We start from the raw sequence: 27422 nt of genomic DNA, 5'->3' as shown, positions 1-27422 counted from the left end.
AAAAACTTAAATGCTTGAATTCTCATAATAGATATTTAAGAGTTAACGTTTTTTGTCAGTGTACCCACGATATATAAAGATAATATTAATTGTTTATAAATTTTCTGTTGTTTTTCCAAATAAAAAAAATAAAATTGTTGAAAATCAAGTGGAGATAAGTCCGCCTCATTGTGCGGTGTTTGGCGTGTTCGCCTGTCATTCTTGAGGTCCTGGGTTTGATTCCTGACAGGGTGGACAAGAATTATTGATTTAAAGGTTGTTTAATCTGGATGATGCCGTGCTTCTTGCTAGCAGCAAAGAAGACCTGCAATTCTTGGTAAAAAAAGTCTACGATGTATGCAAGAAAAGCAATTTGCTTATGAATGTTGATAAATCAAAAGTGATGGTTTTTGAAAGGGATGAAAATATAACTAAATGTGAGATCAGTGTGAACGGAGATATTCTAAATCAGGTTGAAGCATTTGTGTATCTGGAAAGTATGTTTACTAGGGACGGAAAGGCCGAGAATGATATTGAAAGGAGGGTGAGTGCCGGGAACTGGGTGAACAGTGCACTGAAATCTGTTTTGGCAAACAATGTTTATCGCAGGAGGCTAAACTAGCAGTTCACAGCGGAGTTCTAGTGCCAACTCTAATGTATGTATGTATGAAAGTAGGTTGAATGCACTCGAAATGCGACCCCTCAGGCGAATGTGTGGTAAAACGATGTATAATAGGTGCACAAATGTCGAGATCCGTGAAGTGTGTAAGGCTGAGACATGCATTATCGACAGAATCAAGAAAGGGGTGCTGCGTTGGTTTGGCCATGTAGAGCGAATGGACAGCGATTGCACGGCTAAAAGGATCTACGACGCAAATGTTGATGGATGCAGAAATCGAGGAAGACCGAGAAAGACATGGCACGATCAAGTGCATCAAATACTTGAATATGGACATGTCAAAAGTAGGAATAATCGACGTGCGTGCATGAGAAGATGTATGAATGTAGAGGAAGCGAGGTCTGTATGCCGAGACAGAGCGTTATGGCGTTCTATCCTCTCTGCCTACCCCTACGGGGAAACGGCGTTATGGTTTGTTTGTTTGTTTGTGAATTGTTGTCTTATGTATAAAAATTCGTTTCTCTTGTTTTTTTTCTGCATTATTTTCTTTGCTTTGTATTAAGTACGTATCAACTATTCATATTTTCTTCTACTTCGAGTGTCGTGATCTATGTTGGGATCCGTGGTGAGCACAAAACGTCTCCGATCTTCTCTGTTCTCCGCACCACACACCGCCGAATGAAGATCTCCGCCGGTCATCTCCCTAACCTGATCACACCAACGAGTAAGTGACCGAACTCTGCCTTTTTTTGCCTGGAACATTTCCTGTTATAAACAACGCTTTTTGCAATATGACCAATAAAACCTTTGAACCCGCCGAATGCATACCGTAGATACTACAGACTTTACCATACGGATATTTAATAAATTGAAAGTTGTAGCTAAATTTACTAGTACAGTGATAAAAAACTGTAGTTTGTGGTTATTCTTTTATTTTCGTCAGGTCCTAAAGTTTTTAAATATGTAGATCCGGTAGATGACGTCATAAGTCCTGCATAACTGGTTACACCCACGAGGTGAGGTGCAGTCGTGCTCTGTCGATTAGAGAACAAAATATCACTCTGAGCGTCTGAAGTCAACATCCTTGGACCGTTAAAGAAGCCATTATGGAACAAAAGGTTTGCGCTGACGCGACGCGAGATGCTTGATTTCTTAACTTTCAAATGACTAAAATATTAAAAAGAATATTTGAACAAATTTTCACGAACCAGGGCGCTGACCACAATCGGGAGTTAACAGAGTTATCTTCATTTGTCTATAGAGAACTAATGTTGACGTATTGACGTAGAACTAATATTGACTCCATATATATGTTCGGCATACTAAATGGTATAATCGATGTTCCATCGTTACTGGGACAAGTAAAATTCAATATTCCGACTCGTAGATTGAGAAACAATTAAGTACTGTTCATCGATCAGCATAGAACAAACTATGGCCTTAATGACCCGTCTTTGTCGTATTATTAACTCAAGATAAGATCTGGACTTTTTTGGTTTAAGTTTACAACGATTTAAACGAGCACTAAATAAATAGTCAAGATCTTGTCTCGATGTCCCTTGTGTTTGTCAATGCTTCTTTTCTTTTTAAAAAATGTTTCAAACTATTCTTTTATTGTAATATTTAAACCTTTTAAATTGTATACACGGACAATGTCCGTAAATAAATAAAGCAAAATATAATTTTCTGTACAAAATTGTAAATATTGGTATGTTTTTTTTTTTTTTTGACATGTTTAATTAAATTCTGTCGATGAAGATACTTTGACGGTACTTTTAAGACAATGAGAAGAGTCAGTAGTTTTTAAAATATTTTTTTTTTTATCAAACTAAAGTTAAAAAAAAAATTTGACAAATAAATGTATCGTATTATGATCGCTTCGATTTTTTAATTGTTAAGTTTTGTAATTGTTCAATTACTAACTTTTATAATTTAATCAGCGCATGTTTGTCCTAATCAGTGCATGTGCTTTTTTAACTGGATGTCGTATTGGTTTTTAATTTTGGTGCAACAATTATGGTGAAGGTGCCTAGTGGGTTTTGCAAGTTGGTTGTATAGGTGTTCTGACGAAGAGACGGGTACGCCTCGAAACCGGTAGACATAGAAAAGTCGGTAAGTGGTTATATACACAATATATTTCATAATATTTAGTGGACTTGGGTGTTTTATTCACATATAAAATAGCTTATTGCGATAATTTCTACATGTTTAAATATGCAGAAATGTTAACATCAAAACAGCAAAAAGTGGACTCCCGTCTTTTATCTTTTGAGCCAGTGGTGGCCAGCATTTTGTATGCCATGCGCCAATTTTTTCACATACAAGGTCAGATGCGCTAGACATCTCGAACTTTTTACGTTCACGTTTGGGGTTGTACAATAGAGATAAGAATAGGAACTGCTTCGCTTATGAGAGTAAAACGAATACCGTAAAACGGGGTTAAATTGCACCATCAAGGGTAACATTGCATCAAAAAAAAAAGTTTTTAGAGACACCTGTTGTCATTGCTACTACCAATAACTCATTGTTTTTCCAAATATTCAATGGATGTCACTTTTCACTCTTACCTAAGGTTATTTTCCATTCAATATGGTACTTTAGTACTGAGCGATTAGCGGTTTGGGTTGGTTGTGCAGTTTTTATGAATAATTTTTATAGGTAATTCTTATCACATCTTCAACAGTGTGTATCATTCTAAGGTGAGTAAAGTGGTTTCGTATGTTGAATTTTGTCATGTATTTGATAATACCAGTATTTCTTACTAAATTTACCAAAAAATATTAATATTAATATTTCCATGTCCATGTGGAATCTATTAAGATACTGAAGGAAAAAAAAGTGATGCAATGTCACCCCGCCCTAGGGCTTACTTTGCATCATTTTTCAAAAAATTATAGCTTGTATATGAAACTACAAAATATACTTATAACCACAAAAAAGTAAAGGAAATATATTATATAACCATGACATTTATTGTCAAAAACCTACTCATCTCCTCGATGAAAAAAATCATTATAGCTGAAAAGTTATTAAAAAGTGATGCAATTTAACCCCGTTTTACGGTACCTCAATCACGTAATTCAATTAATTAATCTACGTCATGGCGTCTATTTTAAAATAATGGCCACAAGAATGCAATGCGCCACCTGTGATTGTTCAATGCGCCACGGTTTGGCCACCACCGCTCTAAGGCGTCTAAGGTACAGATATTGTTATAACCAAACATATGGCGCAGCATCCGATCATTCAAGTCTCATTCGCAATGTTTGTCTCGTAAAGTGTTTTTTTAAAAACATTTTTGCAATTGAACTAATTCAAGTTAATCGCTGCATTGGTAGTGCCAAGCATTGCAACTTATCCGTTTGATATGGAGTTATTTCACGTACAAGATCTAATGAATGGGTCTATGCTCCGGTGCGCCACTCGGCTCGACTAAAAGTGAATGTGAGACAAACTAGTTTGTAAGTCTGTATTACTCAACATTCTCTGACTATGCACTATGTGGCTGGGCCGGCTAGAATCCATGTCGGTACTGAAATTCCGCAGAAGAGATCTACCGGACAAAATAAAATATACGCCAGTCGCCTACAGCTTAATGTCACAGCGCTGTAGCGTTGAAAAATCGGGCATAGATCAAAGATATTATTTCATTTATTTTATTAAGATATTTAGAACATTCGCAAACGCAATTCATTCTTAATACAATAATAGATCACAAATTATAGTAGATAGTTTCGTCAATAAAATAATATACTAATTATTCTATGAATTCACCTATTTCAAGATTGCACAGTCTAGGGAACCAGACCAGTTGTATTGACATTTTTCACAATAGCCAAATGAAGTTTAAACTTGCTATTAAAGAAATAGTTTAGACTTTTGACTAATGTTTAAGTATTTATGTTCATTTATAAAAAAAAGAAAAATTAATATTTAAATAAAAAAATGACAAATATATTTATAAATGTACGACTTGATATTTGTTTTTTTAGTTTTTAAAATTAAAGTTTTTACACAGGTATTTAAAAAAAATAAAATAATATTTAATTTTTTAAAAGGTTTATTATTTTGTTTCTTTTTATATTTTATTTTTAAAAACGGTTGAGAACCCCTGAGCCCTTATCAGGAGACAGTTAGTATTATTCCTAGGGCATTCAATATACATTGCAACAATACCAACAAATCAATGATTTATGATTTTTGCTATTTCGAATATAACGCGTTATCTTTATTTTTATTATTTTTCTACCTAAGTATGTTAAGTATTAAAATCCCAAAGTTATTATATAGAATATTTATAAAACAACTGTGTAATATGTATGGAAATATTGTTATTATATTATTTCATAATTTTGTAATAGAACACTGTATGTTAATTGTATTTATGATTATGTTTGTAAAAGGCATTTGTGCCGTGTATACACTAATAAATAAATAATAAAATGTAAAAAGAAAATTTAAAGTTAGAAAAAGCTTTCCTAAGGGAAGGCCCACTGTCGTGAAATATGTTGACATCAAGTGGCAAGATTGCTCTACCAACCGGCGTAACCATTGGCAGGTCGGTTCTGCGTCGTGGTAGGTAAAACAATCGATGCTGTCTTTGTTTTACCTGTTAAAAAACGAAGTATAAAAATTGATTTTTTTTTCAGGCGTTGCCTAGTAGGTGGATTGGTTCAGCCGGATAAATCTCACCCACATGATAAAGATTTCAGCTCTTTTACTTCACACAAGTCAACAGATGGAAGAGTTGAGGAAATGTCGATGTTCAAACATAGGCAGAATGGTGAATGTTACACAGTGAGTAAGTGGCCACTTAAACCAGCCAATGACAGGTTATAAGCCCTGCAAATGCCTAGACTTCCATATACCCTTCTCAAAAATGCTTTTCCTCTCTGTTGCAACAAATTTAAAAAATAATATATTCTTAGGCCCTTACTTCAATTTTTTTAATTCGTTATTTTTTCATTGATGTATTCTGTATTCGAGAAGTAGAATCAGCAGGCTTATTTTGTCACAATTTCGTTTCTTAAGTTCGTTCGTTCTTCATTTATCCATCTAACGTTAACGCAATCGAAATTGTATTTCGCTTTCGTTCCTTCTCATACGATACGAATGAATTTACGAAACGAATTATTGAAGTTATATAATAAGGCCACAGAACCCTGGTTTTGTTCGAGAAAAATAAAATCGAGTTGAGGTTTTTTTACCTCGTAGTATAGGAGTTGGCACTTTCGCCTACCACGCTTGAGGTCCTGGGTTCGATTCCTGGCATGATAAACATGAAACATTGGTTTGAAATAAGTTCTACACTGCAATACTTCATTGTTCTTAGACACCGATTTATAAATACCCAATGCGTTATTCATTCGGAATGTGTCGGCAAAGCGAGTTACTACAATGAAAACGCGAATGTTTATGTTGAGTGATGTTAGTAGGCGCTACTCAGGGGTGATTTTGTGGCGTCACAAAATTGAATATTTGTGCTAGTTAATAACGACCGTCCAAGTGGTTCCGAATCATGCCGAATGGATAACACGTTGAGTATTAAGAATATGCTCCCTGGACTGACAACTCAAGCATTAACCTTTCCGGACCGAAAAGGGGGATTTGAATCCCCCATAGACTTTTTTTAATTCGGTAACTCAAGTATTATTAAAGGTATTTGCCTTATATTTTTTGTAATCGTGAAATTAATAGAATGAAGTATTTTCCGGTTTTTGTTTTTAAATTTTTAAATAGATGTTTTTTTTTTATAAAACAAAAAAAGACGTAAATAATACAAGGGTCAATTTGACTTTATGTACACAAGCATTCGGCAAACTAACAAAAATGAATAAAATACACGAAGGAGTAAAATATGTGTTCGCGAAAACATGAATAAATTATTGCACGGTCATAAACACTTCCAACGTTTTATTCTCCTGATGCCATATACAAGTAGGTGCTGGGGTCGTTTAGCCTCCCCGTTCGGATCATGTGTAATTTTTGGATGTTTAGTGAGGGGAAGGTTAAACTGACCACCTTATCTCACATGTAATAAAAATAATCGAGATACACAGCTTTTGGATCTATGATTAAACAAAACAAGGCCTGTGAATTCCTAGACGTTCCTTCACGAAAAAAAATTCTATCTCCTTTGAAATAAATACGAATGCCTAATAAAGTTATTCTTAAAAATGTTACTTGACGTTTTGAAACGCTTGTATGTGAATAAGTTGATTTTCTGTAATCATTGGAAATCGTTTAATTTATATGAAAAGGTCACGCGAATTCCATTGAAAGCGAAAGTTAATACAGTTGCCAAGATTCGTATCTTCTTTAAAACGAATATTGTGACAGTAATAAATTTAGAACCGAGTTTCTAAATGTCTGAGATTCGTGCTTAATACCTCTTTAAGATATGTACACACTACGATATTTCGTTTAATTTGACTAAGTAATTGTCAGGTGCAAAGAAGATATATGCAAGACTACAGTAAACTCAAGGTCACTGATTAAATATGGATTTATTGAAAATTAGATATGATCAGACAACAGCAATACAAAATTCAGTTACAGATAAGCTAATTAAGGTCAAATATGGAGTACCAAATAAGGGAAGTATTAACTATACCAAGAAAGGAAAAAAAATATGATGTACGAAGCCTATGTCAAAAGTAAATTGAGTTACATGATCGCTTTCTGGGGAACTGGTAACAAGACAGACATAACAAGAATACAAAGACAACAAAATAAAATTCTTAAACTAACATACAACTTACCCTACCTGACTTCTACGACTGAACTGTACAAAAAAACACACCAGTTTGACATAAACTACTTGACTAAAATTGAGACCTTAAAAATTGTGCACAAAATAACACTGGGAAACATACAAAACGACGACATAATATTAGTCAAAAATGCTGACATACACAAATATAACACCAGACAACAACAACACTATCATATTGAAAAAGCAAAGACAAACACAGGACAGTCAAAAATACTACATAATGGACTTAAACACTACAACGAACTACCTTACTACTTGAAAACTTTTACTGGAGACAAATTTAAAATCAATCTGAAAAAGCACATGATGACTAAACTAACTAGACTAGACGAGACATAAAATAACTAGAAAATATTAAATTTCTAATGTAACCCTAACGGGTTTTTTAAAATTGTAAATAAATAATAAAAAAAAAAACTTCACACCACGGCCAGTTAAAAAGACACGCTAAAGATCAAATTGAATGTAGAAACAGATTCGATTGTTAACTGGAAACCAATCCCAGGGATCGAAACAAAAAAAGTACTCAAAATGTATGTTTTAAATTTGAAATACACTTTGAATATATACATAAGAAAATTTCAAAAAAGATTTTCTTCCTAGGAAGAATTCGAAAAAAAATAAACAAAAAGAGTGCAGAACTTATATACAAAACAATAATTGCCCCTCATTGGAACTATTGCTCTACTATATTATATTTAGCTAACGAGGGAGACATAAACCAGTTTGAAATACTACAAAATAGAGCAATGAGAATTATACTGAAAAAAAGCAAATATAATAGTGTTGAATAAATGAGAAAACAATTGAACTGGATAGGAATAAAGAAAAGACTATTGTATAATGTATTTGTATTTATATATAAAGTGTTTAATAATCTCATGCCAAAGTATTTTATAAGTGAAATTATATTAAATAGAAATGTACATAAATATAGGACAAGAAATAGAAATAGGATAAGACTACCACTTAAGAAAAGAACAAAATCACAAAATAGCTTAATGTATAAAGGGTTAAAACTGTATGATGAGATGCCTGAAAGTATGAAGAATGAAAGAAAACTTACGGATTTCAAAAAAAAAAGTTATGTTTATTGTAATAATGTAGTTATGTAAGAAATATTTAATAAGTATTTGTTATAATTGTAAACATATTAGTTAATATACAATGTAATATTAACTAACTTAAGTAAATAAATAAAAATAAAAAATTTGAATAATTGATCGTAAATCTATGGAAATATGCAGAAATATATGATTCAGCAGAGAACAGCATAAAATTTACTTGGTAATGAAACATGCATATTTACGCTTCTTTAAGTCGCAAAGGCCGCGATGTGTGAGACACGTGGAAAATATGCCCGACGGTAGGGCACCAAGGAAGAGATGGTTAGAATGTGTTGAAGAAGACTGAAATAGGGTCATATGGATGACCAGTGACAGGAGCCGATAGATAGCACGGTAGCACTGGAGGAAGCCAAATCTCGGGAGTGGAGAGGAAAAATGGTATCAGAAAGTTAAGACGTTTTTTCTATTAGTCCAAGAAAGATTTTTTCTCAATTGGTCTGGGTGTTGTGGCGTATTTTTCGTTACCTCCTTTCATATCCCCTCTATCCCACCTGCTGACACGCCTCAAAATAGAGGCTTAGCGGGTGATTCCTTTAAAAAAATACAAAAAAACAGCCAATAAGTTCATCATCTGAGATCAGGCGTTGACAACCAGCACTTCTACTGGATCCGAGTACCGTTCTCGGTCCCGGACGCTGTGCGGAATATCTTCAACATTTCTCTGTTCTATCCACAAATATTCCTCATCAATGAAAGTTTATTTCGGCTTATACTCCTGCCTACTTTCCATTCGATTTTCCAAACAGTGTGAAATGAAGGAATATATATTTACTTCCTCGCATAATGTGGGCGAGGTATTCCAGTTTGCTTCATTTAAAAATGACTAAACTTGCGTCTTTTACCGACCATCTCTAAAACTGAACACGGCCAGTGCATAAATATAATATGTTACTCCTTTCGTCTAAGATATTTTCTAGTGATAAGTTAAAACTAAACATAAAAAGCTTAACTTTCATAATACTCTCCTTTGCTTAAATTCTCAATGTTGGTTACAAAATCTATGGAATTTAAAAAAAAAATGATCAGATTATTTTATAAATGAAATATGATTTTTTTGTTCTAACAAACCAATCGAAAAACGATTTGTTTCTTTACATTTTATTTAACACTAACTTCCAGAACTCTCACTTCTATTATTCGTACATTCAAGGTTATACCGGGCAGCCAGGAATACCTTTAGGCCAACGTGAACGCTCGGCAGAACAAATACTTGTTAAAAATTCCTTCTCTAATGGTTTATTCACGATTTTGTCTGTTTCATTTTTGTATTGTGTTCATTAATTTCCATTGATGACAGAAAATTGTTTTTAACAGTTATGCATGCAGGTACTAAATTTTCGTTCGTATCGGCGAGAAATATATTTGGTTCGCTAATGACAGACCTCACACCTTGACACCATTGTCTCATTGTTCCTCAGACACGTCCGATATGTGTAATCAAAAAAGTGGATCATGTTTAATTAGAGAAGAAATTTCTAGAATCGCAAGCAAATAATTATGCTCGCTCTTTTTTGTTTATTACTGTGACAGTTATGCGCATGTTATCCATAATTTCTGCTTGAAAATTTGGATTTTTGTACTATTTTTTTTCCTAACATTATCTAGTTGATGTGCCTTAAACCTGTTCCAATAATAATTTTATATGTATATTTTAATTTATTTACTTTAGTTACAAGGATCCCAAGTATCCTTGAAATTAAATGTTTATTCGTTACATAAAGGAGAAATTCAAAATATACAAATTCTTTAAAATAAGGCAATGAGGATTATACTCCAAAAAAATATCTATTATAATGTGGAACGAATGCACAAAGAAATTGGCTTGCCATCAATAAAGCAACAAATGAAATATAATGTGGCAATTTTAATACATAAAATAATTAAGCGGATGAATAAAATATTTTATGATACGTTTATTGTTTTTACAATAATAAATTTTAACCAACAATGTCATACATGTGAAACAAGGGGTAAAAAAAGATGAGATTACTAATGAGGAAAACAACAGAATCTCAAAACTCATTGTACAAGGGATTGAAGCTGTACAATGAGTTACCTGAAGAAATAAAGGAAATGGAAAAAATTGAAATATTTAAAATTAATTTGAAAAAATATGTTATTGAGAAATTTGTAATATTATTAAAAGTTTATATTAGTTCTTAAAATGTTATGAACTAATTAAATAAAACATAAATAAATATATAAAATAAAAATGCGCTAGATACGATCGTTGTACGGTTATCAATAAAAAACTCACCGTGCATTAGGCTGCTATCTGTTGTAGGAGGTGGTCCGATTGGAATGTTTGGTGGCCCAGGAGTATAAGGATATTTGTCATTCTCTTTTTCCTCTTCAGCATCGACTCCGTGTCCCAGATCGTTGGTATCTCCTGCCCCAAATATTCCTCCAGTTTTGATAGTTCCATCCAAGCTCCTGGCTTGGGACTCTTGGAAAGTGGTGTTGTAGGGAGCAACAATGGCGTCGTCCTTAGAGAAAACTCCAACTGAAAAAGAAACGTTTATTTATTTATTTACATATATTTTATAAAATGGTAACGTATCCCAAACTCTATGAAACTAAAAGCTCTGTGTTGAGTTTGCATACAACATAATAGAAAGTAAAGGCATACACATTATATTAGAAAATAAAAATTATAACATAATCGTCCACCATCCCAGCATGGGCAAACCCAGCAGCACCTACTGGTGGTTAAACTTAAGCTGGCGCGTTTAGGAAACTCACACTAACGCATTTAAAATCTATGTGATATTGATTTTCAAAAAAGTTGTTTTAAATTTTAACCAAATGTGCTATCTTTTTTTAAAATTTGGTATTGGATTAGAGGGAGGTGTAAATGAAAAAAAATACAGTTGGTTAAGAAAATGTAATATTAATTTACTAAAATACTTTGTTTCATTATTGCATTTTCCCAATTAAAGTCCTTCCAAGAACAAGGGGCAATATCAATTTTAAAAAATGTTTTTTTTTATACTCAATTACTCTAAAACTTAAATGCGAAGTTGTGTAGATTGTTTTAAGTATATAAATAACAAGATTTATTGTTTTTTAATAAGTGTGCATACATTTTTTTTCCGATATAATTTGTACTGTGCATTTTAATTACACTCAACTAATTATTATTATGATGAACACAAACATGCTTGTTTAAAAATAAATACTCGTAAATATATCACATTTTCTTAAGTAATGGTTTTGTTTCACTCTAATCCAAAAGACATTTTTTATAACATCAAGATTTTAAAAATCAGTATTCTGTACATTAAAAATGTTTTTGTGTAAGTTTTGCGAAAGCGCCATCACTACATAATCGACCTATTCATGATTTGATTTATTGAAATACCTACATATTTATAAACCGGTGTTTTTAATCCATAATTTAATACTCGTACAAACTATTACATTTTTACTATTAAGAATCACAGCGAATTTCAGACGAACGCAGAAGCATCCTATTTCATTATCATATCATTAGCAACTAACAAAGCAATAGTGGTTTATGTCACGCTCGTAAGCGCGTCTGAGCGCGAGAGAGACAGATATTATTTTCATAATGCGTATGCCGTGCGATGTCATACCATGGGCTTATTCACGGATACTACACAATGCGTATGTGTAGGTATAGCGCACGCGCCAGCGTATAAAAATTTACCAGGATAATGATAAATAAAAAATAAGAAAATTCAATGTCTCGTAGCAGTCGCCATGGACTATTTCTTTAGAAAAAATCCACTTAATTTTTTTTCCTTAATATGGCTTTTGATAGACATAACAATTAAATTTTAAGTGTCACGAATCATTTTTTGTATCTACCCGCCTTTTGTTTTTCAAGTTTTTTTGTTAATACTTCTATTTCGTATATTTTTTGCTTCATTTGTTTGATTTATTGTGATTTTTGTAACTCGCATGCTACGGTCTACTAGCCTAGTTATATTTTGTTTTGTGTGTCTATGAGGGTATTGCTTGTACCCAATTATTTGTTATTGTTAATAAAACAGTAATAATAATTCTTATTCGGTAAAAGAAAAAAGTTTGCAATCTGCACATTTCTCATGATGTTAATATTTCAATGTCTGCCTAACTTAAATTTTATTATTGGATGAGAAATTGGGTTTTGTTACCCAAATTGATATTATTTTTTTGACAAAACTGTTAAAACAAATAAATATTATGACAGTGTATGTGTACCGTTAGTATATATATGAATACTAGCGGACCCGACAGACGTTGTCCTGCCCGAACGTTGGCTTGCCTGCTATTATATTGGAAAAATACTTTTCATCTAGGTACTTGTTTGTGATTAAATTCCAAAACAAAAAATTGTTGATATTAAAAAATATTGAATTTAAGTAGGTGCTTGTTTATGGTTGAATTCCAAAACATAAAATAAATATGTTTATAAATATGTCATTCTTTTTGCAGACGTCAAACTCCGGTCGTCTCACCAACAAAGGAGTGTACTTATGTAGGAATACGATTTTTTTAAATGTATTGAATTTAATATTATTTTAGTCTTACCAAAAATCTAATAAAAATTAATAAATGGGTAGAAATTATAAGGAATTAAAGGAAAGAATCTGATTGAAATAAAAAAAAATCAAATATAAACTTTTTTTATACACAAAAAAACAACATCTTTCCATTTTTTTGCAAATGCATTCTCCTCAAATTTAACCCTGATAGATCGATGAATAAAACATTTATGCTCCAAACTTTTTTTTAACATATTCGATTGAAGATTTTAATAGCTACGAACACACACGGTGCAAAGATCTATATTTCTCTTAAAACCGCACGTAAATCGGATTTTATTTTTTCTATCAACCAAAAAATATTCTTTAACAAACTTAATATCATATTATAATATAATACAATTTTATATTGTATTTCTGTACGTTCCATTTCTTTAAATTTTATTTGTTCATCATAGGTGCTTGTAAGAGCATATGCATGGATGATTTGTGTAGTAATTTTTTTATTTAGTTTAATTAACACGTAGATAACTCTGTGAGATGTGCTATTCATTTTTGTAACCCGACTTTTCAGATTTTGCTTTATAAAGATTGGTACTCCTCCTATTGAGGTGTCTATGTTATTTCTATATAGGTGACCAGATGGTAAGGTTACTGCTTCTTCTCCTCTCTGTCGCGTCTCACATATGCCTAGCACGTCCTTTTTTATATTTTTAAATTCATGTTCCAATTTTATTTGAACGTATTCGAGTCTTAGAGTTCTTGTGATGTATGCCGCAATGTAGATGTTATTTTTTCTTTCCGAACTTCCCCCCCCCCCGGACGGTGGACGAAATGAAAAAAATTAGGAACCGAACCAGAATAGCGGATATCATGGATCGCGTAGCAAGACTGAAGTGGCAATGGGCAGGACACGTTGCGAAACAAGACCCCACAAGACGGACCCATAAAAATTTAAGATTGAGACCATGGGAAAATCAGCAAGGCGTCGGAGGACCTAAAAAAAGATGGTCCGACGACATAGCTGCTGTGGGGGGTAAAAATTGGCTGCAAGCAGCAACCGACTGAATGGAAGAATATAGAAGAGGCCTATACCCAGCAATTGAGGACATAAGGCCGAAGAAGAAGAAGAAAGACAGCATACTCTGCTCCTTTTTATTTATCCATACTATATTTCTAAATACTACACGAAATTATTTTTTTATACAGTATTTCTTGAATTGTGTGTTCTTCGTGTACCTATGTTCTATTCCATTTATATGTAAAAAGCCTTATGGTCGTAATAATCAATCAAAATAAAATAACTTGTTTTACTCTAGAATTGATTGATTACGTCTGTCCCTTATACTCGCGGACAGGAATTTGAGCCCTATTATCGTGGTATCAACGCTAAATCAGGGTCATTTTCGTCAAAATATAATATCCGAATGGAAAAATAATTTTAAATGCCCCTAGAATATTCTTCAATCCCTTTAAATGTACAATGCCAAAAATTTTAAGACTTGGAAAATATATTTGTAGATACCATTAAATTTTATTATTATTTACATAGCGAAAGTAATTAAGTTGTATCCTTAAAAACATATGTAGTATATATTCAGTCAGGCGCCGTGCCGCAGTTGGTAAGACTGCCGACTGTGAAACTGGCGTCGCGGGTTCGATTCCTGACAGTTGCAAGAAAAGAATCCAAGAAAGATTTTCTTCTCAATTGGTCTGGGTGTTGTGGTGTATTTTTAACTACCTCATTCCATATCCCCTCTATCCCACCTGCTGACAAGCCTCAAAATAGAGGCTTAGCGGGTTGTTCCTTTAAAATATATATATATATTATTATGAAACCCTCAACATTCAATACGGAAAGTCTATTTAAAATATTTTAGGTTCATACAGACACTCTGAATAAAATAAATTATATTATACAAATATATAAAAAAGAAAAAATAAACGAATTTGAGATGAATAAGTCACTCAGATACCAACATAATATTAAAATTCCTAAATTCCACACAAGTCATGGTCAAAATAATTTTGTCTTTAAAGGTGTAAAAAAATATAATAATCTTCCCAATGAACTAAAAACTATTAAAAATAATATATCAATAAATAAATTAAAAGAAAATCTAAAGAAACTTTTTGAACACGTGTAAAAACTACATTAAATTTTAATTAGTATGATTGTTTTGTGTTTTTTCTCGTATCCTCGTATTTAAAATTATATAAACTCTTATAACAAACAATAAACAACTACAACAGTGTAAGTCACTCTCCAAGCACAAGAGTAAGTCTCTTTTTTGGAGAGTTACAGTGATAACATTGTAAAAGTAGATATGTATAGAATTTTAAAAAAACATGCACCTTTTATGAAATTAACATACAAAAAAATCATTAAAAAACTCATATAGCGCCAAGATTCATGAATATTGATTTTAATACCGATTAAAAATTTTTGTAGGCTTGTAGGGCTGATAACACAACGCCCGAAGAGCCGAATCCTCGAAAGTAAAGTATTATATTATAAAAATAACGTTAATCATTAAATCGCAAAGTGTATTATTCGAACTCTGCTTGAATACGGTTCAATAAAATTTATTTTAAATAATGTTTACCATATAAAAATAAGAAAGAAATATATACGGGTATACCAATGGAAACGCATGTCAAAGACATTTACAAACTTACTGACACTCTCCTATTTTTGGTCATACCGTATTATGAGATTGCAAAAACGGTGCTTCAAGGTGTAAATAAAGACTCTCATTAATATTGGCTATACCTTCAATCGTGACGTCCACCAGCATAATACGCGACAGAGTCAAAATATTCACGTACCTGGATCACGCACGACAAGGTATGGTCTAAGGTCTCTGCTGTACCTCGCTTGTAGTGAGTACAACAGGCTACCGAAGTCCTATAGAATGCCAAAAATGACTATATTCATTTAAAAAACTACTACTTGAGAGGTACGTGGAAGGTGAAATTTAGTTTTAAGTTCTTCTTTTTCCTCAGATATTTCTTTCTTACTATATGCAAATGTTTAATATTAACTTTTATTATGAATTGCTTTAATTTCTTTGTATTATATACTTGCTTGCTATCTTATTTAAGTTTTATGTACACTTGTTACTATATTATTATTATTACCATACCTTTATGTAAATATTATTCTGTCATCCGGCTGAACCAAATCACCTACTAGGCAACGCCTGGAAACAATTTTCCAATTTTTGTACTTCTTCTTTTACCAGGTAGTAATTCAACAATGTTTGATTATGTCCAAATGCTTGCAGACTGGCTGGATTTCCTCCCTAGGGAGTTGTTCATATTTAAATTTATTTCAACAGAGAGGGAAAAAGTTTTCGAGAAGAAATTTGGAAGTCTAGGCATTTACAGGGCTTATGACCTGTCATTGGCTGGTTTAAGTGGCCACTTTACACACTGTGTAACATTCACCATTCTGCCCATGTTTGAACATCCGCATTTCCTCAACTCTTCCATCTGTTGACTTTTGTGAAGTGAAAGAGCTGAAACCTTTATCACGTGGGTGAGATTCATCACTTCATTCATCACTTAAACCAGCCAATGACAGGTCATAAGCCCTGTAAATGCCTAGACTTCCAAATTTCTTCTCGAAAACTTTTTCCCTTTCTGTTGAAATAAATTTAAATATGAACAACTCCCTAGGGAGGAAATCCAGCCAGTCTGCAAGCATTTGGACATAATCAAACATTGTTGAACAATATTTTTATTCACATTCTCTTTGGAAATAAGTTGGTGATGTCTCGCGGCGATAAATTCACCAAGAAACAACAATAGACAATAAACAATTTAGCAGGATATTAATCTTTTCGTCTGTTTCGTGGGCAGACAGACTTTAGTCGACAATGACAATAAATTGTTTATGGTTCATTTTTATTATAACACCGCCCGCATTCAATTTAGTTTAAAACAGTATTTGGAATCGCGAAATAATAGCTCAGTGAAAATATTAAAATAATATAATAGATTATTTTAAAATACGCCATTTATATAAATTTTTACATTTTATTATGTAACTCAACAAAGATAAAAACCATCGAGATTCGGAAAAACAACTCAGAAATAATGTTGAAAATATTAAACTTCACAATGCCCAATGTAGACAATCGGATACATACTGATGATCGGGGTATAAAAGAGATTTCAAACATGTTTATTACTCAGCGACTAGTTTATTATTTATTTATTTTTGCACCACAACAGGCCAAGAGGCCCAATAACTGTGGTGAATTACATCACAGAACACCCAGGCTTGAGAAAAATCACATTTTTATTTTTTGTGTTCTCACCGGGAATCGAACCCGGAACCTTCCATGCGTGAGTCAAGCGTCTTGACCACTACACCACGGAGGCCGCCAATTATATTGTTTACATACGAGTACTAGTCCTTATAATTTATTTTTGAAAATCGCCACCTGGACAAAAATTTTCAATAAAATTTAAAATAAAAAGTCAGTTGCACGTATTCTGTCAAAAGTGTAATTATTTAACTCAAGTTCAAAGGGTGATTTCTTTAATTTTTTAAAGATTTGAAGTTTTAATGTTTCCCCAACTTTTGTTATTATATAAAAAGATATGTATAAAAATATTTATTACTTGTTTTCCTTACATTACGATGTAGCATATTGTTCACATAAACTAAAATATTTTATTAATTATTTTTCCCAGTATTTGCATAAAAAAAACATACATAATTAATATAATCTTAGGCATGTTTCACATTTTGAAAAATGTTTTCCTAGGCACGGGACACCCCGGTGAGGGAAAATTATTCTGAATAAAAAAAAGAATACACACAATGTAAAAGTATAAATAAATAAATAAACACGTTATTAGTTGGAATTAGAAAAATTGGGCATCAAAGCGTTAAAGCGTATTTTTACGATTTAAACCATAGAATTTATTTTTAGAATAGTACACATTACTAAAAAATCACCAAGACAATTACAAAACGAATAATAACTGGGCCAGTAAAACTACATTTATATAAATATAGGTTAAGTATTCAAAAGGTTATAAATTAATTTATGTGAAATTTCTTAATATTTTTCTTTATTTACTATTTCTTTTTCTCATGTATCTCTTTAATAATGTATAAACTTATATGTATGTAAATGTATGCGTGTATGTTTTCATATGTAAATTTTTTAAATATTTTTCTATGTACCATATACCTATGTTGGTACATTTCCTGATTTTTACTTTTTATTGTATCTTTTAGCTTTTCTTATGTTATCTTTTATTTAAACCAAATTTACATACTTATGTTTCACTGCTGCACTTAAATGTAATTTCTAAAATATGTAAAAGCCCATTGGGCGTGTAAATCAATAAATAAATAAATAAATAAATAAATAAATAAACAACTTTCTCGCTACGAAAAACATCTATACAATTAAACTACAAACTTAAAAATATTTCCCCTTCAATGGTTTTTTCAATAACTCTTGTGTGGCTGTGATGTCACACTAGTCGAATAAGGATAAAATACTTGATATATCTCTCTCATTTTTTTAAATGATGAAGTTGTATTTTTTTATAATTTTCAAATGGACATTTTCACACCGGATTTTGGAGAGTAAAATTTGTATTACTATGTTGGATTTTAAGACAAAAAATATTAAACCTTGCTACCCAAAGAATGGTGTCCGAAAATACAGCAATACATCTGTATTAGAGAGACCACGATGATAGAACACGTAACAAGAAAGACAGAGACGCCGTTCTGCAGCCGGTGTTGGGTGAAACAAATTCAGTCAGTTGTTGACAGTGCAGTGATGGGAAACGCGTGACTGAATTGTGAGCGCCGAATTTATATATTTTCTTTTTTTTGCCATAACAGGGCTACATTAAATTATTATTATTATAAGTTATGGATAAAAAAATATTAAAAATTATGAAAAAGAATCATAGTGATAGTTTAGATAGTAAACTCTTCTTACGTGAACACATTAATAATATTGTAAACATATCTCTCAAACTTTTAGATATCATCAATGGAATGACGGCGGACTAAAAGCATGAAAACCATCAACACTCTTTACCGCTCACAGTTCGACTCCATCTTGAATATGCTCTTACAATTTAATATCCCTTCTACAGGACTCATATTGACCATATTGAGTCTGTCCAAATCCGTTTTCTAAGAAAAGTGGCATGGTTGCCTGGATTGCAAAGGGGTAATTTTTCCTATTTTTAAATAGAGCAATCTCTTCAGCTGTCTTTATTGGAGAAACGTAGAACGATGAAGGACTTTATGCGCATTTTAAAATACTTAATGCTTTGGGTCATGTACCATCTCTGTTGCAATCATTTTTCTCAACCGTGGGACCAAAAGTCAAAATCTGCTATTTATCAAATCTTTTAAGAGCAAGTTTTGTTGTTGTGCCCCAATGTCCAGAATGTGTAGATTAGTTAGTCACACAACATGAAATTCTTTGAGATAGATCTTCCGGATTTTCGAAGATCTCTTCACTATTAACACAGTGAGTGAAGAAAATGGATTCGCATGGGTTAGCTCTTAATACAATTGATCGTGTTTATGAATGTATTGTATATTATTATTTTCTTGCCCTTGTTTGTCTTTGCTTCATAGTTTTATGTTCGTTTTGCCAGTTTCTTGTACACATGTTTCTTCATATAACTGCTGTAATTAGCTTAGACTGTATATTTGATAAATACAATCTGTACCTCAGAGGCAGACGGATGCAAATCGAAACATCAAATGTTCACCAATGGCCTAAAGAATCTACTTTCTCTAAGTGATTTCTAATAATTCAGAACATTAATTTGTATTTTCAGTATCTTAATACATTGGTTCTTTCATTATAAGACTTACATTTCTTCGAAAGCAATGGACATGAGCGTAAACTGGATATGAAAATCGAAATGTCATTTCATTGAATTCTGGATTTTCATCCGTCTGTCTCTAAGGTACAGAAATAAAAGATTGAAAAATGGTTAAATATGAACAAAATCAAAGCAAACGTCAGGTATACATATACAAAAAATAGTTTAGAGCAACAGGTGATATGCTTTATGTTTGTTTAATTTTATTACAGATTTTTAGAATAATTCAGTTTTATTTTGATACTACCGGACCCGACAGACGTTGTCCTGCCCGAACGTTGGCTTGCCTGATAATATCATCTTGGAAAAATACTTTTCATCTAGGCACTTGTTTGTAATTAAATTCCAAAATTAAAATTTGTTGATATTCAAAAAATATTGAATTTAAGTAGGTACTTATTTATGCTTGAATTCAAAAACAAAAAATAAATATTTTTTCAAATATGGCATTCTTTTTGCAAACGCCAAACTCCGGTCGTCTCACCAACAAAGGTGTACTTATGTTGGTATACGATTTTTTAAAATGTATTGAATTTAATATAATTTTAGTGTTACCAAAAATCCATATAAATGGGTAGAAATTATAAGGAATTTAAGGAAAGAATCTGATTGAGATCTACAAAAAACAAATGCTGTTTGTAAACATTCAAAAACAAACTTTTTTATAAACAAAAAAACAATATCTTTCCATTTTTTTGCAAATGCATTCTTCTCGAATGCAACCCTGGTAGATCGATGAATAAAACGTTTGTGCTCCTTACTTCTTTTTTACATATTCGATTGAAGATTTTAATATCTACGAACACGCACAGCGCAAAGATCTATATTTCTCTGAAAACCGCACGTAAATCGGTTAAGCCGTTTAGGAGGAGTTCAGTGACATCACACATACAGAGGAATTATATATATAAAGATACGATAGTAACTAGATATAATATACTGTAAAAATATTGAAAGTTAATTGTAATAAACTAACATGAACAAACAAGATTTTTAGTCTGGGCTCTAGCAGTCATGATCCGCCATTTTAATTTGATACGCATTTCGAGAAAAAAAACGATTACTCACCTCCTGCTAAAATAGCGAAAATGATGGCCAGAATTAATATGGCCCCAATACCCCACCAAATCCAACTCTTCCACGCTCCTTTCCCGGGCCTTTTGTCCATTGTTACGATCAGCTTCTCGCCTCTGAAAAAACGATCAATTTAATATAAATTAAAAAAGTATGTGGTGATTATGTAGATGTGTTCAATTTTTATATTGACGTATGTATTTCTGTCAAAATACTCGTTTGTTACATTATAAGTAGTGAATATACGTAAGCTAATATACGTGTACAGTTTAAATATTTAAATTAGGACAAAAAGTGTGCAATAGTGACAAATAATGTAAGATAATGTATAGAAATATGTGAATATTGTATTAGACTATGTTAAATAGAACTAAATAAATAGAAATATTTAATATATTAAAATAAAATAAAATCATTCTGTTTTTATGTAAAACTTATATTTTTATAATTTGACAACTAGTTTTGGCAATACTACGCCTTCTTCAGACTAACATAACATATTTAAAGTTTTCACAGTGAGGGTAGAGTGGGCGTGGCTACGGGAGTAGAGAAGAGAGGGGTTTGTGTGTGGATTTAGGGAGTGGGAACATATTTAAAATAGGACTATTACTAAGATTTATTGGATTATGGATGATATTTAAACATTTTTTTACAGGCTTTCTAATCTCCAATATTATAAAATAATCAAGTGCATATCCTTTTTTGTTTGTATGTAAAATTTCGATGCCATCTTCAACTTCAAAGTTGAATGAGTGACTTGAAGATGGCTACAAAAATGAAGTTTATTATTATGCGACAATATGTATTATGGTTTGTTCTAACGGAATATATATTTTATTTTTAATAAATTTTACGTTATATATTAAAAAAATAACATTTTCATCTTCTTTTTAGTAAAAAAATACAAGAAAATATGTTATACTTCAATGAAAAGACGTTTTTAACTAGAAACGCCCCTTCTATTAAGCAATTAAGTAAACCTCTTTTTTTTTTTATATGCCAATTGATTCTACTCAACTAAATAAAATAGACGTTCCTGGCCATTTATTGTTTTTCAAACTAGTAACGCCGACCTAATAATCAATTAACTTTAAAATTACCAGCAGATCTTAAATTTAATTGAAAACGAGTAGGTACATTCCTTTTAGATGTTTTTAAAAACGGAATAGAAGAAAAAATAAGTATTTTGATCAATCTTTAATAATAATATAAGTCAGAACAGCCTTTTTATATATATATATATATTTGGACCTCTGTATTTAGTAGCCTTACGTATCATGTACAAGGCAAAGGTATTTGGAAAAAATCGTTTTTGTTTGTCTTGGAAATGGGATGTTCGATCACTGATTTTGGTTTATTACCTTTATGAGTCCAATCACCATTGTTGCAAAGTTAAAAAACAATAGCGCGTGGTAACTGCTTTTAACTACAGTGTGGATATCTATTAAGGATATTCCACCTTTCCTGCATTCTGCTTCAAGATTATAGCGTTGCAAACTGAAAAATGGTCACTGAAATAACAGATGTTTGACACTCTGTGAAGAAATATCATCGTATGGACAATAGTCATCATTTCTTAATTTAAACCTATATAGATAACTTCTCATGGCTCCGTGTCCGGTGAAAATTAGGGTCGTTTCGAAAGTACTTTGGCGATGGTGACGGAAGTTTGCTGCATCAGCCAGCGTTGGGAAAAACATTTTAGTGATTTATAAACAGCCTTTTATATTTAATTAATATTCAAGACTTTTTTCAGTTTAGTCTCATTTATTAGTGAAAATAATAAGGTTGTGGTTATTTTAGGAAGGTAATTTAAGTACCAGTAGATGCGTATTTTTTTCCTGATTCCGAATATGTATTTAAATCATTTTCGAAAAAAATGGCAGATGCGTCCTTCTTTCTTATGACGGCAGTATGTACATCAGTAGTTCGATGGCATACGTGGCTTCTGCAAATTCATCGTTACTATAGAACATCATGAAATATTTATACAGATATGATTTGAATTCGCAGAGACTCGAGTAAAAATGTCGATACGCGAGGTACATTAATTTCTTAGTCTGTGTATACGCGGTATAGGTGAGTGACAAAGATAGTTTGTTTTGAAAAGGATCACAATAATTTAGAGTATTTTAACATATTACAACAGAGATGAAGAACATTTAAGAGAAGGTAATATGGAAGTCCAGGCATCTACAGGGCTTATGACCTGTCAATGGCTGGTTTAAGTGGCCACTTTACACACTGTGTAACATTCACCATTCTGCCTATATTTGAACATCTATATTCCTTAAATTCTTTCATCTGTTGATGTTTGTGAAGTTAAAGAGCTGAAACCTTTATTTATGCGGGTGAGATTCATCTAATTGAATTATTTCACCTACATACTAGGCAACGCCTGAAAAGATTATTTTTTCTTGTCTACGAAAATTTGGACAAACTCAAAATATTGTTGTTAGAGTATTTTGTCTAGTTCTACGTATTGGTATGTTAATATTATTGTTAAATATTATTTTGATTTTCGTTTTTCAGCGAAGTCGACTCCACAGGGTGCCAGTTCGTGCTACTCTATAGATTAATGCAATCAATTAAATCAAGCTGGTATAATAAATTATATTAATGAACTATATCTCATAGATACGTGACATAAGAAGCAACGTTCAATAAGCGGCAAGGTTTTTGGATAAAGGAGTTGGCGAAAAATATGCTGGCACATTCGCAGATGGTTGAAATCCATCAAATTGCCTTAATTAGTTACGGATTATTGATCATTTAAAAACAACTAAAGAATAGTTACCTATAAACTTGAGTAAATTCTCTAAAACAGTTTATTTCATTTACTTTTTTTTGTTTAAATTAGTTGCACTTTTATTACATAATATATGACTTTATTTATAAAAACAAAAACCCCACATGGGCATGGCCTGTGCGTGGGTAGACTAAATCTAGAATATATTATGAAATATATGGTGTTGATGCACATTAAAAAAATACACAAAAAATAAAAATAGAAAACTACATTCAGGTTTTTTTTTAAATATGAGTAAGTGTAAAATCAGAAAAAGAAAAGCAAAAATAGATGTAGAGAAAAATTATTAAATTTTATTTTTTTAATTAACAAATTACATCAGAGATGGAGAATACGTTAAATAAGGGAATATGAAAGTCTAGGCATTTACAGGGCTTATGACCTATCATTGGCTGGTTTAAGTGGCCCCCGATGTTTTTGTATGAATATTATATACCAATCTCTTTGATAATGTCTTAACTATATGTATCAAATAGTAATGCTAATCTTCTTTTTTCATACAAAATATAAAATAAAATACAAAATATGTAATGTTATAAAATAGAAATCGAGTTTTACTTAAAATATTAAACCATAATGATGTTGAATTACAAATAATATTTAGTTTTGGTTTGTAATTTTATAGCTTGGATATTCTGGGTTAGTATGTAGATTTTTTTATTAAAATATTTTTATTATTTTCGAAGAGATAGCGATTTCAAATAAATTTTAAAAATTTGCGCGGGACCTTTATTTTTGCCCGTCGCCAGCGGTCCTTTAGGCGGAATACCTTTCCCGCCATTGTGTTAACTGTAATATTTTTGTGATTAATATTACTGATAATTTTAAAAATAAATAAATTATTAATATAATTATGCGAAATATAAAAAGTAATAAGACATGTAATTAAAGTACGAATTTGAGTGTTACATGTCACATTCTAGACAAGCTAAGATAGAGTTGTTAAATGTTAAATAGCTGACTATGCAATTTCTACAAATCATGACACGCTCATTATAAGCAGTAGGATAATTGTGGTTTAAGGAAAACAAAAATTATATTCAATGATAGTACAATTCAAATCATATTTATTTCTGAATCTAATTAGAGTTAATATGTATTATTTTCTTTATAATTATTTTTTAATAAATTGCTTTTGAATTCATCAATATTTAATTATTATTACGAGAGTTGATTTGATACGTTATATTAGTCGGCGTTTCCTGTGTGTGATATCAAAAGAATCGTAAAATAAAAGACATAATCAAATGTATTATTTGTCGAGATCGTAAAGTTTTTTCTAAAACAGTAATCTATACGATATGCATATCGACTGTCTTCAGAACGAATACTGTTTATTTTTGTTTTAAAAAACAAATGTTGAGAAAAATCTTGCATTGCAAAATTTAAGACAACATGGGGCCTAAAGTTGAGCATGACCTGACTTGAGTTGAAACCTGACGAATATTATTTTTTTGCTTAAAATATATGGGTAACTTTTAATAGCATCTAAGTACCTCTTTTGAGTCGCCTATGGCAGAAAAAATATATTTTAAGACATCCCCAGTGGTTAACGGCGAAGGTGTTATGAATAGAACGAGTGTGTTTAAGTGGCGTAAGGAGTTTAGTGGAGGCATAAAAAATGTTCAAAACCACAATTTCGTGCAAAAAATTATGACCTCAGTGTTTTGTTACCAAAAAGGCATCATTGTGGTTTAATTCTTGCCTCAGGAGGAGACCATCAATGCACAACGATATTGTGAGACGCTAAAAAATCTCAAAAGGAACATTCAAAACAAAAAGAGGGGAGCCCTGATGATAAAATTGTGCTTGTTGCACGACAACGCCCGTCCTCACACAGCCTAAGCCACCAAGGCGCTCTTGGACCCAGTTGGTTGGAATCATTTGAACTACGCACCGTATTCCCCGTTTTCACCTCCTTGAAGGCACAATTTGGTGGAATTAAAATTTCAACCGACGAACAGGTGCAGAAAGAGGTTCTGAATTGAGGATGAAGCTGGCAGGAGAGTTCTTCGAGGAGGGCATAAAGAAGTTTATGCCATGGCTCACTACATGAAAAATAATAAAAATGTATACAAAATATCATGTTTTTTTTTACAATTTTTCTGAAAAATATAAAAATCTTGTACATCTACCTGTACTTAATATTTTACCGTTGACAAACATGCCAATACGCAAGTTTTGAGCCCTATTTGAATTCGATAGTAAAAAAATCGCTACTTACGAACCCATTTGGTATACGGGTTTTATTCATAAGTCAGTTTGTTGTCCATGATAACTTAAATATATTTTATGGACTTACTATAGCCAGTTTAGAGTTTACATCAGGTACTTGAGGGAAATCACAATGGAAATACATTATTTTGTATCTTTTTACCTAGTATTTGACCGATCGCAACGTCACGCCGAAGCATTTATTTCGGTGCAAGTGTTTTGCATAAATATTGCACATTCATTAGAAATCCAATAGCATCCTACGCCATTTGTGAGGATTTATTGTCAGTTTGCTAATAATGGCGCAACTTTTGTATACTCACCTACTGTCAATTCGATCCGCTGTGTTTTACTTTCTACGTCCACCATTTTAAGAGGCTCTTCAATAGTATTTCACCTGCGAATTTATTTATGTTATCTTATACTCCAAAGATTTGTCAACCATGCATTAATCTTAAGAATCCATATTTATTCGATGGTTTATGTACTTCAGATAAGATTTTTTAAAAACTGTAATAATCTGTACAAGATGAATGAATGAAGGAATGACATTGCTCTGATGTGTTTATTTATTTTTTATTTAAAAAAAAAATTATTTACAATTTTAAAAAACCCCCTTAGGGTTACATTAGAAATTATATATTGTCAAGTCATTTTATGTCTCGTCTAGTCTAGTTAGTTCAGTCATCATGTGCTTTTTCAGATTGATTTTAAATTTGTCTCCAGTAAAAGTTTTCAAGTAGTAAGGTAAGTCGTTGTAGTGTTTAAGTCTATTGTGTAGTATTTTTGACTGTCCTGTGTTTGTCTTTGCATTTTCAATATGATAGTGTTGTTGTTGTCTGGTGTTATATTTGTGTATGTCAGCATTTTTGACTAATATTATGTCGTCGTCTTGTATGTTTCCCAGTGATATTTTGTGCACAATTTTTAAGGTCTCAATTTTAGTCAAGTAGTTTATGTCAAACTGGTGTGTTTTTTTTGTACAGTTCAGTCGTAGAGGTCAGGTAGGGTAGGTTGTATGTTAGTTTGAGAATTTTATTTTGTTGTCTTTGTATTCTTGATATGTCTTTCGTGTTACCAGTTCCCCAGAAGGCGATCATGTAACTCAATTTACTTTTGACATAGTCTTCGTACATCATAATTTTTTCCTTTCTTGGTATAAAATCTTTAATTTTGTAGAAGAGGCTATGTAGTGATGCCATTGCTTGAGTCAGTCCGTCTATGTGTGTTGTCCATTTTAATTGAATGTAAAATACAGCAAAACTGCCAATTATAGTTTACATAGCATCATCGTTGGCATTCCCTTGACGCACCTAATGGTGCATAGGGCTCTGACTCCATTGGTAAACCAATCGCAGCGTATCTTAATCATGTTTGTTACATGAGGGTAATATAATCAGTATTATGCGTATATGATTAGTATTTACAAAAACATGTTTAAAATAAGTTA

At 31.9% G+C, this 27422-nt stretch overlaps 1 protein-coding gene across 2 annotated transcripts in view; it reads right to left on the bottom strand.

The window, feature by feature from the left end:
• Positions 1 to 27422, bottom strand: part of LOC148271522 (uncharacterized) — a 256041-nt gene that overhangs the window by 49442 nt on the left and 179177 nt on the right. For both annotated transcript variants that reach the window (XM_088241288.1, XM_088241289.1), the window contains 2 exons: positions 20944 to 21065; positions 10758 to 11003 (listed from right to left, as the gene is read on the bottom strand). In XM_088241288.1, coding sequence (XP_088097414.1) covers positions 10758 to 11003; positions 20944 to 21065 — 368 coding nt within the window. The remainder of the gene's footprint in view (positions 1 to 10757; positions 11004 to 20943; positions 21066 to 27422) is intronic.

This window comes from Micrasema longulum, unplaced genomic scaffold (assembly GCF_059751315.1).
Source record: "Micrasema longulum isolate JH-2025_06_02 unplaced genomic scaffold, ASM5975131v1 h1tg002825l, whole genome shotgun sequence".
Classification (NCBI taxonomy): domain Eukaryota; kingdom Metazoa; phylum Arthropoda; class Insecta; order Trichoptera; family Brachycentridae; genus Micrasema; species Micrasema longulum.
The sequence above is the reverse complement of the archived record's forward strand: the minus strand, read 5'-3'. Positions and strand labels throughout refer to the sequence as shown.